The sequence below is a fragment of the Stegostoma tigrinum genome, chromosome 32, assembly GCF_030684315.1.
Source record: "Stegostoma tigrinum isolate sSteTig4 chromosome 32, sSteTig4.hap1, whole genome shotgun sequence".
Classification (NCBI taxonomy): domain Eukaryota; kingdom Metazoa; phylum Chordata; class Chondrichthyes; order Orectolobiformes; family Stegostomatidae; genus Stegostoma; species Stegostoma tigrinum.
In genome coordinates this window covers 29,859,328-29,878,145 of record NC_081385.1, presented here as the reverse complement: position 1 = coordinate 29,878,145, position 18,818 = coordinate 29,859,328, and the positions used below count along the sequence as shown (strand labels likewise).

At 42.3% G+C, this 18,818-nt stretch overlaps 1 protein-coding gene across 4 annotated transcripts in view; it reads right to left on the bottom strand.

The window, feature by feature from the left end:
- Nucleotides 1-18,818, bottom strand: part of robo3 (roundabout, axon guidance receptor, homolog 3 (Drosophila)) — a 515,549-nt gene that overhangs the window by 133,541 nt on the left and 363,190 nt on the right. For all 4 annotated transcript variants that reach the window (XM_059639127.1, XM_059639125.1, XM_048562049.2 and 1 more), the window contains one exon: nucleotides 1,584-1,708. In XM_059639127.1, coding sequence (XP_059495110.1) covers nucleotides 1,584-1,708 — 125 coding nt within the window. The remainder of the gene's footprint in view (nucleotides 1-1,583; nucleotides 1,709-18,818) is intronic.

Sequence of the window (18,818 nt, the reverse complement as noted above, 5' to 3'; positions counted from 1 at the left end):
TTGCTGCATTCCTTAATCACAAGAATGACTGAAATGTTTTACTGGCTGAGAAATACTTTGCATCAATTATCTTTCATACTCAATGTCAAAATTCACATTGGAGCAATAATCAGTTTGTGGCAGTTGGTATCCATAGAACTAGAACCCAGCAAGAGGTGAACATCATAAAGACAGGAGGAATATGAATTAAATACGAAGCTGGCAAGAAGGAAAACTAAGCACAAGACAATGTTTTCCTAAGCAATGCCCAATTTCTCATGTTAACATTTTATGTTGTCACACTAAATTACTTTGAAAATTTTCATCACTTTTTGTTACTTAGTACTCAAATGTCTTTAGTGTTTTACATGTCACCTTTTGAGATGATGTAACCCCTAAGTATCCTCCAAAGTCTGCACATCTAAGTGGTTCTGGCCATGGAAAGATGTCCTGGGAATAGGTGTCATTGGCTAGGCCAGCAGTTATTGCCCATCCCTACTTGCCTTGAGAAGGTGTTGGTGCATTTCAATATTTTCTGGTTTTATACCTAAACTGCAGCTCCAATGACAGAATGACAAAGAAATGAATTCTATATGCAAATATTTTGGTGATAGCTTTCCAACTGGAGTTTCTTCTGGAAATATCAGGATGTGTAGATTATGAAAACAGTTAATACTTCAAACAACCATACACAAGAATGAGGTGTTTGTATTGTGAGCTAACAGCAGGGTGAATGGTAAAGTTCCAAGGTGATTAAAAGAGGGTCAATTAACATGATGAGTCCAAGATGCAAAATGGGTAATAGACGCTGAAAATTCATTCTTTAAAGTGTTCTTTATTCAATCACTGAGAATAATCTTTCTGATAGCAATAGGATACGTTGAACAGCTGGGTTGACTTTACAGAGAAATACCACTGTTTAAATGTAACAGTTAATCTTACAGACCATCTCCTTGGGGTTTGAAGCCTTGTGGTTACAGTAATGGCTCTGAAAAACAGTTTCGCTAAGACACTTTCTCCACTCAAATTTTTAACAGAATCAGTTACGTGGAAGTCTGACAGCTCGTGAAAAGTACTCGCAAATCCTATGAATGAGTTCCTACACAATAAAGCTGAGGTGCTCTTAAAACAGCCTTTATCATCTGCAAGCAAATAAGCTTGTGGGAAGAGTAGCCTTGTTTGTAAGTATGTAATTTATCATTTTACGTGCAAGCTGATGTTGAGTGACCTCTATGCTGGGCGATGGAACACTTCACTATTAATTACACCCAGTTCAGGTTTCACGAGGGTGAAAATTTTTCCTTTGGCTAGTTATTGGTTTAACTCAAAACTCTTTCTCTCTCCACAGAAGCTACCTGACTTGCTGAGCAATTTCCAGCATTTCCTGCTTTTATTAGTGTCTTAAAATACAAGGATATGATTGAGCACTCTGGGTGAAAGGTTTGAAATATATCTGGTGTCCTCCAGCACACTCCCCTCTTTCATGGCAAGCCACCCCCCACCCCCATCCCGACTCTCCCATCTAAACGTCTCAGATTCCTTCCTGGTGAGGAACAATGGACAAGTTTGAGTTTGCGCTGTTGTGTAACTGGGACAAATCCCACCTGGCTTCCCTCTTTTTGCCAAAAGACAGCGGGAGGAGGGTTCCCCTTCGTCTCACAGAGGAAGGTCACGGTGCGGCCCTGAGCTACAATCTGATCTCGAGGTCTCACAACGATCTGTGGTGGCACTGTAAAAAGCACAAGACAGACAGAGCATTACTTTAAAGAAAATCAAAGGCAGAACTCCAGCAACAAAGCCCAGCTCAAACAACTAGCAAAGATTTCAGTCAGATCATTCCCAGGATAGTTTTTTAAAAATCCACAAGATCAAAGAGTTTCAGGATTTCCAATGGATTAAAAATGCAGAAATGAAGCTTAAATTACCATTGAATCATCTCTTGACCTTCAAAGTCTTTGTGTTTTAAGAATGCCGTCAATACTGATTCATATTCACCCTGGCATCAATGTCCCCAAGCACTTTCAGAAAGTTTCAGTGATAAAGAGTTGTTTTTAATGAAGGTTTAATCAGCAGCTGTCTTTGAGACTAAACTTTATTCTGCTGAAAATGCAACACAAAGGACTCTGATCTGTATGGGGCTTAGGGTTATCTCTGGATTGCTTCACCACAAATTGACGAATGTAACATTTACACGGCTAACACAGGATCCCAGCCTTCATTATACAGGCTAGCAATGCAAGGACCTGATTAACCGATTTCTTTTACTGACAGACCTTTAGTATTGCAATTGTGGAGCTACTGTCATTCCTACATTGAAGTTATGATGCATAAATGGGAGCACCCCATGGAAACTCCTGTCTGATGACTCTTCAGACAAGGCAATGATTGTATGTATTTGTATATGTCTGCATGTGTGTGCGTCTATGTTTGCATATACACACAGAGGTGTACTTGTTTCTTTTGATACCTCATTATTGACATAATCCACAATGTAACCATGTTAAATTAGACCCCCAACTATTAGAGTATTTAAACAAAAAACAAAGGGGCTGATTTCATCCTTTATTCCTGGTTTAAGTAGCCAGGTGGCTATTTAAATAATGCAGACACTCAGTAATTGCAAGCTATTCCTCAGACAGGAAAGAATCTGGCAGTAAATGCAATTTCTTTGAAGAACCACAGATTTAAAACAAACACAAAGAAGTGGACCTCTACTTTCTGATGTGCTTTTTCTGATCAAAACTGTCCCAAAGAGTTTTACCATTGATAACATAATGACCACATAATCTTTTTATTAGCAGCTTTGGCAGTGGGATAAATATTTTACAGAACATTGCACAGAACTCCCTTTCTAATCTTTGAATGGTGCTATGGGATCTTTGATAGCCACCTGTGCATCATCTGTATGTGTTTAGTACCTGCTGTATTTGTTTGTATGGCTTGATTAGATTAGATTCCCTACAGTGTGAAAACAGGCCCTTTGGCCCAACAAGTCCACACTGCCCCTTGTAGCATCCCACCCAGACCCATCCCCCATAACCCACATACCCCTGAACACTACAGGCAATTTAGCATGGCCAATCCACCAAGCCTGCACATCTTTGGACTGTGGGAGGAAACCGGAGCACGCGGAGGAAACCCATGCAGACATGGGGAGAACGTGTAAACTCTGCACAGACATTCGCCTGAGGCGGGAATCGAACCCAGGTCCTGGCGCTGTGAGGCTGCAGTGCTAACTACTGAGCCATCGTGCTGCCCATGGGTACATTTGTATCAATACAGTGTTAGGGTGTGTTTGTATTTTGTTAGGGTGTGCACTCAGGCTTGTGCAAACCTCATTTGAGGACAAAGCAGGCAACATGTCAACATGCAGCACTGCAGCTCTTACAAGGAAGAGTGGCCATTTGACAATAATGCAGACACTCAGTAACTGGGCCTACTCCTCAGACGAGGCTCAGTAAGTGCTAGATGTCAGCGGTGTGGCAGGAGACATAGGCAATAGGGTGGAGTCACGGAGAGAGTATTAAAGGTCATAAGAATAAAAGGATATAAGTGAGCACCCTTGCACTTATTCCTGGAGCTAATTTGAAAACATGAAAGATATCGACTGCTAGACTTCTGACTAGCACTTCTGTTTGGACAGCAATGCTATTTGTACTTAATAAAGCATGAGAAGCAATACAGATTGAGAAGGGGAAGGTTTTAATAAGGAAGATATAAATGAGATCTCTTTATTAGCCTGTCACACAAAATATAACATGCGCACAAAGCAGTTCAATATACCTTTGAGCAAACAGAACTTTCAAGAGTAAAAGGTGCTGAAAGATATTGACATCTAGCCTACACTGAGCTTATAACTTTCAAGCTGGATATAAATGTCTGGTGAAAGGAAATGACAGGACCTGCAGCCCTGTAATCAGAAGTCAGCTCCGGAGAGATAGCCTTGAATGAAAAGGCTTCAGTCCATCACCGCAACACCACAGGCTTACAGAGAAAAACCTTTTAAAGGTGTTCCAGATCAAGGTGATCACACCCAGCAGAGAATAATTACAAAAGAGACCAAAGCCAGGCATTTCAATGCCAATGATTAGTGCAAATTTTCATGAGTAGGTGCTTGGAACCTGCACTCTACCAGACAGTTTCTGCAAATATTACCTTAAAGAGTAAAGTGCAAATATACAGAAGAAGAGACTGATATGTAGCTGTGATAATGGGAACTGCAGATGCTGGAGAATCCAAGATAATAAAATGTGAGGCTGGATGAACACAGCAGGCCCAGCAGCATCTCAGGAGCACAAACTGATGAAGGGTCTAGGCCCGAAACGTCAGCTTTTGTGCTTCTGAGATGCTGCTGGGCCTGCTGTGTTCATCCAGCCTCACATTTTATTATCACTGATATGTAGCTGTCAAATTCTACACAGCAAACAGTGTCATGGCCACACATTTTAACCCATGTGACCTATGCAGACACTGAACTTTGATTCCAACATGGCTTTTAATTCCACTATAGGTCTTAGAAACCTGTGTTGGGGGGGCACGGTTGTCCCAGTGCTTAGTACTACTGCCTCACATTGTCAAGGACACCGAGGTTTCACTCCACCCTCAGGTGACTGTCTGTGTACGGTTTGCACATTCTCCATGTGTCTGTGTATGTTTCTTCCAAGTGCTCCGGTTTCCTCCCACGGTCCAAAGGTGTGTAGGTTGGGTGGATTGGGCAGGGTAAGTTGCTCAAAGTGTTCAGGAATCTACAGGCCAAGTGGATTAACCATGGGAAAATGTAGATTTACAGAGATAGGGTCCGGGTGGGCAGTTCTTCAGAGGGTGGGAGCAGACTTAATGCACTGAATGGCCTGCTTCCACACTGTAGGGATTCTGTGATAAAAGAGTGCTGATTCAGCTAAAATGAGTGTAGATGTAAATTCAGTATCTGTCTGGAGAAAGACATGATATGTCACATCTGATGGGGTATCAAGGAAAGTCAAAGGGTTGGACCTAAAGGGAAGAAAATATAGTATAAACTGAAATATAGTCTCCTGCAGGTTATTTCATAGACGGCACGATGGTTCAGTGGTTAGTACTGCTGCCTCACAGCACCGGGGCCCTGGGTTTGATTCCACCCTCAGGCGACTGTCTGCATGGAGTTTGCACATTCTTCGCGTGTCTATGTGGGTCTCCTCCGAGTGCTCCAGTTTCCTCCCACAGTCCGAAGATGTGCAGGTTAGGTGGATTGGGCACGCTAAATTGCTAAAGTGTTCAGGGGTGCATATATTAGGTGGGTTGTAGGTGAATGGATTTGGGTGGGTGCTCTGAGGGTCGGTGCGGACTTGTTGAGCCAGAGGGCCTTTTCCCACACTGTAGGGATTCTATGATCTCTATGAACCAACTAGAGTAGCCTGAGTTAAGAGCCTGTGTTTTGAGTCTTTCCCTTTCAAAAACATACAAGAACAGGATTTAAAAGCTAGTTCACCCCTTTGTTTGTATATGCAAAGAAGGCATACTGAGATAACAAGGTGTAGAGCTGGATGAACACAGCAGGCCAAGCAGCATCAGAGGAGCAGGAAGGCTAGCGTTTCGGGGTCTAGGTGAGGTGGGAGACCTCTCGGAGACCCTGTCTTTCTCCTTCTCTCCTGTACCCAGTCAGACAGCAAGGCCCTACAGCTCTGTAAACCCCAGACGGCCCACCACTGGGTGCCAGCCTCCTACATCCAGACTTCACCTCCAATTGAAAAGGAGTCATTTCAGACTCAAAATGTTGTCTCATTCTCCCTGTAAAGATGCTGCCCAGACCTCCAGTATGGGTGGAACAGTGGCTCAGTGGTTAGCACTGCTGCCTCACAGTGCCAGGGACCTGGGTTCCATTCCAACCTTGGGCGACTGTGTGGAGTTTACATTTTCCCTGTGTCTGTGTGGGTTTCCTCACACTGTCCAAAGATGTGCAGGTTAGGTGGATCGGTCATGCTAAATTGCCCATAGTGTTAAAGGATGTGTGGGTTACAGGGGGATAGATCTGGGTGGGGTGGTCTGAGGGTCGGTGTGGACTTGTTGGGCTGAAGGGCCTGTTTCCACACTGTAGGGATTCTATGACTTTTTTGTGTTTGTTTCAGATTTGCAGCATTTTGCTGACAATTCAGCAGCTTCAATCACTCAGGATGAATTCCACTGTGAATGTACAGATGAGACTTTAAAAGCAGATTGTCAAAACAAAAACTGGATGCTGGAACTCGAAGCTTTCTCATCGCAGATGCTGCCAGACGTGTTGAGATTCTCCAGTAATTTCTGATTTTGTTAAAGCAGCTTGTACCGAGTCCAAAGTCACATCTCACTCTGGCCATGGATCATTGGACTGGGGCCCGGTGTGGTCAGCTGTCATAAATGGCAGTCAGTGGCTTGTGAGCCCAACATGGGGGAGAGTGAGACAACGTGTGGAAAGCATCCTCCCTGCCACCAGCACCCCCACAGCGCACCCCCTCCCCCCTCCACTGTAGAATGCCTGAAAGCTGTAGAAGTACTGTAATGTCTATCTTTGAACTTGACAGGTTTTCCTAATTTACACTATGAAGAACTATAATGTAGAACTCTTAGCTTTTTTCTTTAATTCTCTGTTTTTGTACCTAATCTATTTTAGTGACTAAGATTTGTTGCTGGGTACTTTGTACCCAATTTGGCACTTTGTGTGGTGACATTGTACACTTTTCACTATGTTCCTGTACTTTTGTACTTGAGTACTCATGACAATAAGACTTTCCAGATAAATTTTGTGGCATTAATGGGAAACGTGAGCAGACCTATATTCATACACTTTGCAACTCAGAATGAATTTATCAGCCTTTTTCTCTATTTATGCCTGCTCCAGGTGTAAGACCATGTCCTTATTCCCTCTGCAATTACTTATATTTGAGCAAAGATCCACTGCCTAGCATTAAAAGGAATGCCTTGGAGATACTGATCATTGTCCCACCCACAGTCATTTGAGGAGTGCAGCAAACAATAAGGCTATGTGTGTGTGAGAGCTCAGAGACATCAACTGGGGGAGTGGATGTGTAGCAGGGTCAGGTGTTAGATGTTGATCAGCTGAGACTTTGGGTTAATGAAGCTATGGATTTGAAGATTGTCCTTCATCAAGTCAGAATCCACTGGGCATTCAAAAATGCTTCTCCCGCAACACAGAACAAATCCCATTCTGTGAATAATGGTATCGAGTTGCTGTGTGTATATGTGGTTACAAAGTACAATTAACATCCCTGTGTTACTTGTTGCCTGATACCTAAATTAGTACCTGAGGACATTGTACAGGCAGGCTAGTTATATGAAAGATGGTGGCAGACAGATGGGAGTCCAATCTGATTACATCTGTTCACAAGGAACGTAGTTTGGGAGCCCTTTAGATGAGTGTGGCTTTATTTGTTGTATGGTGTGCAGTAGTTCTGAACGATCAGAGGTAACAGTCAGTACTTAGCTAGTGCAGAGGGCAGTGTTAACCTCATCAGGTGCAGTCTAAAGACATGAATATCAACAGACTGAAGCCAGCCTTGCCTTACTGTGTATATCTGGTGGATAATAGAAAGGGTACATTCACACATGATGTCTAATTGATCCAGAGATAGTAGGAACTGCAGATGCTGGCGAATCTGAGATAACAAAGTATAGAGCTGGATGAACACAGCAGGCCAAGCAGCATCAAAGGAGCAGGAAGGCTGACGTTTTGGGCCTAGACCCTAGACACCTATATAGTCCATGCTGAGTGGTATTTGGGGATGTCTTGCTACAAGCATACAGTGCCTTGGTGAGACCACACACCGAGCGTTGTATGCAGCTTTTCTGAAGAAGGGTCTCGGCCCGAAACGTCAGCGTTCCTGCTTCTCTGTTTGGCCTGCTGTGTTCATCCAGCTCTACACCTTGTTATCTCTTATTTCTCATAGTATTGGGTTTCAGGGAGGCTTGTTGCTTTGATAGCTATTAGCCTCTAGGATGGACTGCCCCTTTTGGGCTGCTGAGGCAGTCTGATTAGATGGCCAGCTACATCGTGGGAGATTGAAATCTACATAAATCCAGTTTATAATCTGAAATCTCTAGTTGTGCTTAAGGTGTACAAAGGCAGTGAAAGCACTCAACTTGCAACATTAGGGTCAGGTTTGCTGCTAAGAGGAAGGCAGCCAGATGTGAAGTTCCTTGAAGCTTATAACACAGGAATCTATATTGTATGATTTGCAACCTTTCCTTTGTGCATCTGTAATGATTTCTTTTCATTCTCCCAAAACAACTTGATTTATCCACCTGAATAAGGAATTGAGTTTGCAACATTCCTAGGGCAACTTATGATATTCTAACTATTTCAACATTTCCTGAATTCATTCACAACCCAATTCATCAGACTATGTTCCTAAGCATTTACTGCACTAGCATCTTGAATACATATAGCTCTGAGTTACAGTTGCTGATGAGGGCCTAACAATAGCTCCATCAGCTGGTGTGCCAGTTCCCTGCTCAGTACTGCACCCAGGAAACCTTTGAGGTGGGAGGGGGTTGGAGGGCAGGGTGGAGGGGGGGGAGGGGGGCGGAGGTCAGGTGCAGTGCAGGTTGCCAGTACACTTCTTCAAGGAATATTGATGGGGCTTCATGGGGAGGCAATAGCCCACTGCTAACTAGCATTGGACTGTCAATCCAGAAGCCCAGGTAATGTTCTGGAGACTTGGGTTCAAATTCTGCTATGGTGGAATTTGAATTCAATAAAAATCTGGAATTCAGTCTAATGATGACCATGAAGCCATTACTGATTGTCATTAAATAAAACCACCTCATGAATGCCCTTTAGGGAAGGAAACTACCATCCTTACTTGGTCCAGCCTGCATGTGACTCCAGACCCACAGCAATATGGTTGACTCTTAACTGCCCTCTGGGCAATTAGGGAGGGGCATTAAATGCTGGCCTAGCTAGCGATGCCAACATCACATGGATGAATAAAAAAGCAAATTTAAGACCAATTAACGAAGGCCAACTGGGAAGTTGCTGCAATTGGACGGTTCAGTTTAGCGGTTTGTGTGCAGCATCCCACCTATAGTCCAGGCTGAGTAGTAGTTGGGGATGTCTTGCTACAATCATACAGTGCCTTGATGAGACCACACATTGAGTATTGTATGCAGCTTTGATCACCTTATCTGATAAAGAATGTTTTGGCAATGGAGAGAATGCAATGGTTGACCACACTGATTTCTGGGATAGTGGGACTGATGTATGAAGAGAAACCAGGTCCATTAGGATTACATTCACTGAAGTTTAAATGAATGAACAGGGATCTCCCATAACTCCATAAAATTCCAACAGGACTAGGCAGGATAGAAACAGGAAGGATGCCCCCAAGACTGGGAAGTCCAGAACCAGGGATCACAGACGAAGAATATGTTAGCCATTTAGGACCGAGATGAGGAGGAATTTATTTACCCAGAAAGTGGTGAGCCTATGACATTCTCTTCCACAAAGCACTGAGGCCAAAACATCAAAGGTTTTCAAGAAGGATCTGGTTCTTGTGGCTAAAGGGATCAAAGCTGTAACAAGGTATGATCATAATGAATGGTAGAACAGGCTCAAAGGATCAAATGGCGTACTTTCGCTCCTTTTATCTATGTTTCTACAACCAAAGATAATTTGGCTGACTATAGAGACTATTGTGCTCAACCTGCCATTGTGATGCTTCCCATGATTGGAATGGGAGTGGCCATGACTGAGGCCTCAGCCTGTGAGGGGTAGGGCTGAAACTACCATAGAGACTGGTTATTCTTGGACCTAAGCCTGCTTTTAGGATCCCAGCTTCCCCTTAAGCCATAATCTCTTCTGATCATTAGCACACATCTCTTGTTTCTGCCCCCCCATTCAGCATATCCTTGCCACTGCGACTGTCTCCTTTACCATCAGTTGCAACTTGGCCAGATATTGGAGGAGCACATTATAGCAGTTGCTGGAATCTATGCTGAACACAAAAAAAATGCCAGAAATCCCAGCAGTTCAAGCAGATTCTACAGAGAGACAGCAAACTAATGTTGAGTCTAGATAACTCTGATGAAGAATCTTTGGACTGTGGGAGGAAACCAAGGCACCCAGAGGAAACTCATGCAGAAACCCAGGAGATTATCTGTATAGGTTGCTTGGTCACCAAGGATGGAACCAAACCCAAGTCCCTGGCACTGTGAGGCAGCAATGAGCCACTGCGCCTTGTTATTAGCAAGCTCTCTGTGCTGTCATGCAAAATATGAAGAAAGCAAGTTTGATTTAAAGCTTTGGCAGAGACCTGTAGCTCAGATTGTAGATGAGGTTGTTGGCTTGCTCGCCAAGATGACTTGTTTTTGTTCTGACTTTTATCACCATGCCAGGAAACATCATGAATGGAGCCTCTGATAAAGTGATATTATTCTGCTCCGCTTGGAATTTACACTGTCTGGTCCGTTAGCATGGGTAGTCTCATTTCCAGTTTTGATCTGTATAGGTTGAATATGGGGTCCAATTCTACATGTTTGTTGTTTGAAGTATGGGTGGAGAACCATACTTATAGGAATTCCTGTGCGTGTCTTTGTTTGGCTTGGGCTACTATGGTTACCTTATCCCAGTTAAACTGATGGCCTTCATTGTCTGAATGTACAGATATTAAGGAGAGTTCATCGTGCCATTTTGCTGCTAGCTGATGTTCATGTATTCCGATGGCTAGTTTCCTGCCTGAAAGATGAACTCTCCTTAATATCTGTACATTCAGACAATGAAGGCCATCAGTTTAACTGGGATAAGGTAACCATAGTAGCCCAAGCCAAACAAAGACACGCACAGGAATTCCTATAAGTATGGTTCTCCACCCATACTTCAAACAACAAACATTTAGAATTGGACCCCATATACAAACCCATACAAATCAAAACTGGAAATGACACTACTCACCATAACGGACTGGACAATATAAATTCTAAGCGGAGTAGAGTAACATCACTTCATCAGCGGCTTCACTAATGCTGTCACCTGGCATAGTGACGCAACGTCTGAAGCAAAAACAAGCCAGCTCAGCGAGTGAGTCAACAACCTCAAGTTTGAGATCTCTACCTTATCAAGTGGCTGTTGGAAATCACAGAAAATTGAAGCATTTCCTCATATTGAATTTGCAGTGGGACTAATGTCTCAAAGAGGCCCAGGAGGAGCAGAATTTAACGAGTCTCAGATCTTGGCATGACTTCTCTTCCATGTGGAGCCTTCGTACTTAACTGGGTTTGAATAATGCCCACGATGCAGATTGAAAAGAGCGTGGGTCAAATATGATGGTGGCACCACAGCACAATATTCAAACCTCAGTCAAGGAGAAACCAACAAATTTTGCCCAAAAACACAACCAGTCTCCTTCTAAAGTAGTGATTCTCACTGTTGCTGGCTGAAAATGGAACCTCTTGTATTTATAAAACAGCACCACTCATTGAGTTCCAAATATTTTATGACATACAAAATAAATCAGGTGGTAAACATGGCTTTGAAGGTCCTGAGGCTCACTTTAGAAGAGTGTTTAACAGCTCCAGCAGCACTTGCTCTTCACTTATTTCGGCTGGTAGATTGAGGGGTTGGGGGCGGGGGGGGGGGGGGCGGTGGGGGGGGGGAGGTGATGGCCTTGTGGTATTATTGCTGGATTGTTAATTCAGAGACGCAGATAACATTCTGGGGAGCCAGGTTAAAATCCCACCATGGCAGATGGTGGAATTTGAATTCAATAAAATATCTGGAATTAAGAATGGAATGATGGCAATGAATCCATTGTTGATTGTCAGAGGAAAAGCCCATCTGGTTCACTAATGCCCTTTAGGGAAGGAAACTGCCATCCTTACCTGGTCTGGCGTACATGTGACTTCAGACCCACAGTAATATGGTTGACTCTGAACTTCTAAACTCCAGGGAATTCAGATGGAAAATTAGAGATAGACAGTAAACACTGGCTCAGCCAGCAATGTCCTCATCCCGTTAATGAATAAGAAAGAAAGCTCTGAACTTAACAGTGCTGGTCACTGTGGCAATGGGCATGGTCACTCGGCCAAGGTCCCCATGAAGGCCTTGTCTTCACTCCCCTTTGAAGTGCGGTCACCCTCAGGTTAAATGCATGCTACCCGTTGTCCCTTTCTATGAGAAAGAAGCCCAATGGCCCTCTTGAAATTTGGTGAATTTACCTTCACTGGTGACTGTCTACATGCAGGAAGGCAAAGTCAGGAAGATGCACATACTCTTTAATGCTAAGGGCCTTCCATTGATATGAAACAAAGCATTTAGCTGATATGTAAAAGGGGCTTTTCTGATACAGCAGCAACATTCCTACCTCTAGACCAGAAGGCCTGCATTCAAATTCCACTACTCCAGAGGTGTGCAATAACATCTCTGAACAAAATATCTATAAAACAGAGCACTAAGCACATTTTAAAATAATAATTTTGCTAAGAGGGGCCAGGGTCCTTGGTTAATGACATTAACACTTTCTGACTTGCCTCTCACATCTCAACACAATGTGTTAAGAACCTGTCCCTATCTGATTAAATGCTAGCATTTAATCATAGGAGGTCTCAGTTCCTTGTCATCAATATTCCAGTTTGTCTTGCTCCCTTCTTTTGCCACTTCAAAGATACAAGAAAAATAACAAACAAGAACAGCCTCGAATTAACATCAAAAAAATCTTCCAATTTCTGGCCAAAGATAGTTACAGTAAGATAAGGGAGATTAGAACGTGGTGCGCAGGAAATTAGGTGACACGAGGAGTTGTGGCCTTTGAATTCAGACAGTGTTGTCAGATCAGATTGAATCTTTGAGGATAAATGCTCTCACAGACCTTGAGCAGTGAAATGAGCTTTGAAAGGTCAGGATTTCACGGTTTACCAATAAAGCTGTTTAATCTTATTTTTCCTTTCAAACGTTTGTTCATTTTATTTTTTTTCAGTTCCATACACACGTTGTGGTCACAGATCTGTTATGAACCTGAAGGACACAGCCGAGGGGACAAGAGGTTCAACAATGTATGAATTTCCTGAACCTCACACACTGCTTGGTGCCCTGAGCTGCTCTCATTTTGTCTGTAGTTAAAGCTAGCGGAGGCCAGACTTATTCCAGGCAGGACTGACTATGAAGAGAGACTGGATCAGTTAGTATTACCTGGAGTTTCGAACAAGGAGATGGGGATCTCATAGAAACCCATAAATTTCTAACAGGACTGGGCAGGATAGATGCAACAAGGATATTTCCAATGACCAGAGAGTTAGCGGTCATGTCTAAGGATACAGAGTAGGCCATTTAGGATTGAGATAAGGAGAAATGTCTTCACTCAGAGAGCGATGACCCTGTGGAATTCTCTGCTGCAGAAAGTGGTTGAGTTCAAAATATTGAATGTTTTCAAGAAGGAGCTAGATATAGTTCATGGCTAAGATGATTAAAAAGGTATGGGAGAAAGCAGGAATAGGTGATTGAGTTGGATGATCAGTCACGGTCCTACTGAATGACGTAGAAAGCTCAAAAAGACTGAATGGCCTACGCCTGTTCCTATATTCTGTGTTTCTAAAGCACAACATCTTCCCAAGTAAAGTCAACGTCTAAGGGAAAGCATCCTCATAGTTTGGAGTGAGCATAAAATGTCGGAGCATAAGCAGGCCATTCAGCCCATCAAGTCTACTCTACCATTCATATTGTCATGGCTAATCCGATAATCTCCCATGCCATTTTCCTGCCTTTTTCCCACAACCCTCGATGCCCTTACTAATTAGGCATCTGTCTTATCTCAGACTTGAATATGCTTATTGACTTATCCTCACTACTTTCTGAGGAGAAGAAAAAGATATCCCTTACTCTGAGATTATGCTCTCTGATCTTAGGCTCTTCTGAAAGGGAAACAATCCTTTCACATCTAACAAGGGGAAAACAATGTTTCCGCATCTCAAGTGCATCTCCGAAATGTGTTTAGTACTGGATGCCCAAACCAATGGTCAGGAGTTCCAGTTCTACTATAGCAGGTTGTCAGAATGTGAAGTTAATAAACATATGGTCACACTTGCTCGAGTGTTGGATGATTCAAATGAAGTTGTTACCTTATTAGGAGGGTCTGACAGGGTCAATGGAGAGAAATGATTTCGACTGACTGGCGAATCTTTGGCTGGGATTGATTGGAAAGCACTCAATATAAAAATCAGAGCCAGGCCTTCCACAGATGAAATTAGGAAACACTTCTACACACAAAAGGGTGGCAGAAGTTTGAAACTCTCTTTCAGAAGTGAAAATTGTTGTTTGGCCAAATGTGAATTTGAAATTAGAGAATGCTAGATGTTTGTTAGTCAAAGCTATGAAAGCATTCATGCTATGGAGGATCAAAGAAGGCAAGTTGCAGATCAGCCATGATTTCATCAAATTACAGAAAAGAGGCTGAATGGCCCTCTCCAGTTCCTTTAACTTTGGGTATGCTGTGGGTAGGGATGGGATAAAAAGGACCATGATGCTTGCTAATTTGTCACAAAAGCCCAACTTCATTGTTCTGAACTCCATAGCCACCTTCAATTCCTCTTAATCTCCTCTGTAGCAATGGAGCAAGTCACTGTGCAGTGCTTTCAAACACAGAAAAAGACTCACCACTACTACATTCTCAGGAAAACCTAAAGCTATCAGCCTTGAATTAATGGTAACACAATGGAATGTTCTAGGTTCTAGCCTCGCTACACAGACTTAAGCATGTAACTATTCGGAAACTTCAGTAAAGTACTGAGGGAGTACTGCACTATAAATATGATGTTTTTATGGTAATATACTGCACCAGGCTCTCTTTCCTCTTTCAGGTAAATATTATGGATCCTGTATGGCATTCTCCAAAAAACAGTGTTGAAGGATCCTGGTCAACACTAGTCCTTAACTTAATATCACTAATAACCAATTATTTCGTTATTTATTTCATTGCTGGTTGCACAGATTGGCTTCTATCATCCTCCCATTACTACATGGTTTTGGAAGCAGTTGCCTCACTGTGAGGTATTTTGGGAAATTCTGAACTATTACGTAAATGCAAGTTTGTTCTTTCTTTCCTCAGTTGGGAATGAGTAAGATCAGACGCACCCTCCATTTTTGGATGCATCAAACACTGAAAGACTGAAGCACTTCAGACAAAATGGGAAAAGGGAGCTGAAATAGAATCCCTGAAAAGGAAATATGGAAACCAAAATCCGTGCTTTCAATTGAAGTATTAGCAAACTGGATGAACTTAAATTTCCTTAGTGATATCCTGCCTCAGTTCATTCAGGAAAAGCCTGATTGTGGATCCTTCCAGAATTTTGCACTGCTGCTTTCAAGAAAGTAAATTTTAATGTTAATCTCAGATTGTCAATAGTAAATATAAGAAAGACCATTTACAGTGATGAGAAGTTTCACGTTCCCTGCCAGTCCACAGTTTAATGCTGTGGTATTGGAGCTAATGAGCGCTGTAAGAGATGTGGTTGCACCAGACCCAAGACCGTCAAATGCAGCATTAATTCTGTTGCATTGTGAAAACACTAGCCAAACCAGGGCACACAAAAGCCATCTCTGCCACAATTCTTTGCAATCAAGGTTACCACCTAATTCCTATTCAACCATCCTGCACAGTGAAAATGGCAAGGCCTTTTCAAAGTTTAAAAAAAATTCTTGCTCCTACAAAATTTCTGAACCACGGAATCTTAACTGCACAAAAGGAAGCCATTCAGTCCATTATGTCTGTGTCAGGTCTTTGGTTCTACTCACCTGCTTCTTCCTCACAGCCCTGCACCTTTATCATTGTGAGCATTTATTCAAAAGGAGAATGAAAACATAGCTTTCAGGTAAGTTTCTCTCCTCCTGCTCTTTGGTTGGGGAAAGGTAGGGATCAATGACTCCTCAATCAGAATGCCAAAAGTGAGTTGTGACTAGTTTTGAACTGTGTCCCCCACCAGTCTGGAGTTCAACATTGTACCAAAAAGCCTGATAAAGTCAGAGGCATTAATTTGATGCTGTGAACACAGAGTTGACACTGATCTGTCGGGTCAAAAGTGGTCATAAAATGTTGCTGAAAACCTAATATTGATTGTAAGAAGAAGACATATTGTGGGGTTAACTGTTACAGTTTTGAAACAAAGATAGAAGGTGCTGAAAACACACCAGGATGTCTGTCATGATCTGTGAAGATAAAGAAAGATTCCTGACAAAGAATTATACCCAAAACATTAAACCTGTCTCCTTTACATACTCTTGATAGCACCAGTGTGTACTTATGTCATTTTTCATTTTGTTTCAGTTTTCCAGCACTTTCAAGCTTTTATCTATTGTACGCTTGATCTATTCACCATCAGATTTCTTCCTCTCAAACAGGCTGTTCTGTGTTGCCAGGGTCTTTTCTTATTTGATTCCCCTCTAAGTGACTTTTTTTTCAAAACTTTAAATGTTTAATCCCTTTTCCTCAGTGGAGTACATTTCCTGCCTGACTTTAGATGCTAGACTGATAACATGCTAGTTTATTTTTGCATCTATTCCAGACTGATTCCAAGAGGGACTATTCCAATGATGTTCTGAGCATGCTTGGTTGACATTACAATTCAGAAATATGCTTCATCTGTACCAGCAGTAAGACGTCTGTGATTTAAGATAGATTTGAGTGTTCTTCTGTGCAAACTAATAATCTACTGATGAAATACCCCAGTTGATCTTTTTGGCAGGACTGGAGTGACCCATTCCTCATTTCCCTCCCCCTCCTAATTTTCTCTCATCCGAAGGTACTGGCTGTGTTATAATTCCCTAGCCACTAACTGTGCTGCAGTCCCTCCCAAAGGTCTATTCATCATGTCTGAAATTAAAAAGTGCAAGCCAAACATTCTTGGACCACAAGGAGCTGTTGGGAGGATACCACATCTGAACTGAATCCTGCCCTATTAAGCCTGCATATGGCAGCATCTGCTGCAGTATCAGCTTCAATTCTGCAGCATCCCAAACAAAAAACAAGGGCCATAAAACAACAGCCAGAGATCCATTGTAACCCCGAAGGAAAATATTGTTTTCTTCAACTACATCATCTTGAAGAATATTGCTGGGGATATCAACTGTTTCTACACAATGCACAGTAGCACTTCAACACAAACCACATCTTGTTGTTACTTCATTTCCCAAATTAACATTAATTCAAATTTTCATGTCACTGTTGATCAGTCATGTATTAACCACTGTCTGGGAGCTCTTATACAGGTTTCTGTCCACAGATGATGATGTCATACGCCATCTTGCTGGCTGAGGTGTATTAAAAATTTGGAATTTCACATCCAATCTCTCATTGTAAACAGAGATAGCAGGAACTGTAGATGCTGGACAATCTAAGACAACCAGGTGTAGAGCTGGATGAACGCAGCAGACGAAGCAGCATCAGAGGAGCAGGAAAGCTGACATTTTGGGCCTAGACCCTTCTCAGAAAAAATCTTAAGAGCGGTCTAGGCCCGAAACGTCGGCCTTCCTGCCCCTCCGATGCTGCTTGGCCTGCTGTATTCATCCAGCTCTACACCTTGTTATCTGATTATAAACACTTCTTTTTATAATTGGCCTCCACTAGAAAGGCACCAATGTTAACATGTCAGATCTTCACACATTTCCAAGCACGCTAACAGACACCATGACATCATCAAGTGACACGTGATGAATTAATGGTTGTTTCCAGGTAACAGAAATCATCGCTTGGTCTCAGTGTGTAGATTAGATTATGAGAAAATGGAATATCGTCCAGAGAATTGAACGTTCTGTTCAGTACAGGCCTGGTGCATGGGCCCTTCACCCCAATTGCTGTTTTAATGGATGAAGGTTCAGTCTAAAGATTAGGACATGTCTCTGATTAAAGCCATTCGTTCGTCACCTCCACCTAACCCAGCATGCACCAGTAAGTAAATGAGGTGAAATGGATACTTACTGAATGGACCAACTGAAACAAAGAAAAAAATAAAAAGCATACATGAGATGTTAAGGAAAATTCATGAATGAACTCATACACAAATGACAGCATTAATGTTGGTTTAAACATGGAGAACAGCAAGAAACGTTAAATTTAGCTATTGATAAGAGACAAGCGATTTGCCGTAGCAAGTGAATAGTTAGCACGTCAATTCATTCCAAATAGATCGACTCAAATTACTGCTTCCAGGACTTTTTCCACAATTTATCAGCCGATCACTTAAGTGTGATAACTGAAAATGCTGCATCAAATCACTTGACCCAGGTATTGAGCATGAAGCGAAATGCAAAGTCATCGTTAGGATTTAATTGCCATCACTTTTCAACTACTCACTGCCACATTCCCAGTGCATTAAAATGTGTCATCATTTTCTTTCACAAGCACAGAAAGGATTTGTCAGGGCAGCAGTGAGATGTGATGAATATCTCCTCATATCAGACTGCATTTAATTCACTTGTGTCTCCGCATTCATGAGTAATTGAGTCAGCCTCATCGCTTGAAGACATTTATCACATCCTCATTGCTGCCTGTGACACATTCTATTCATAACTCGCTGCTTAAAATAATAATTTAGAAAATTTATGTTTTTGTAACGTCATAAGTGTGGGGTAATGATAAAAAAATTGCCGTGTGTGTGTGTGTGTGTGTGTGTGTGTGTGTGTGTGTGTGTGTGTGTGTGTGTGTGTGTGTGTGTGTGTGTGTAGCATGAAACAGGAAGCTTCAGATATGAGATGGTGTTTGACTTCTGTTGGCCCACACCCACTTGGAAGAAGGGAAACTTTTAGATTTCGATTTGTTGGTCTCACCTTGAACCCTTCTTGCACAAAGTCATTCCTTCTTGCTGGGGTGTGGTTTCACTAGTTCCAA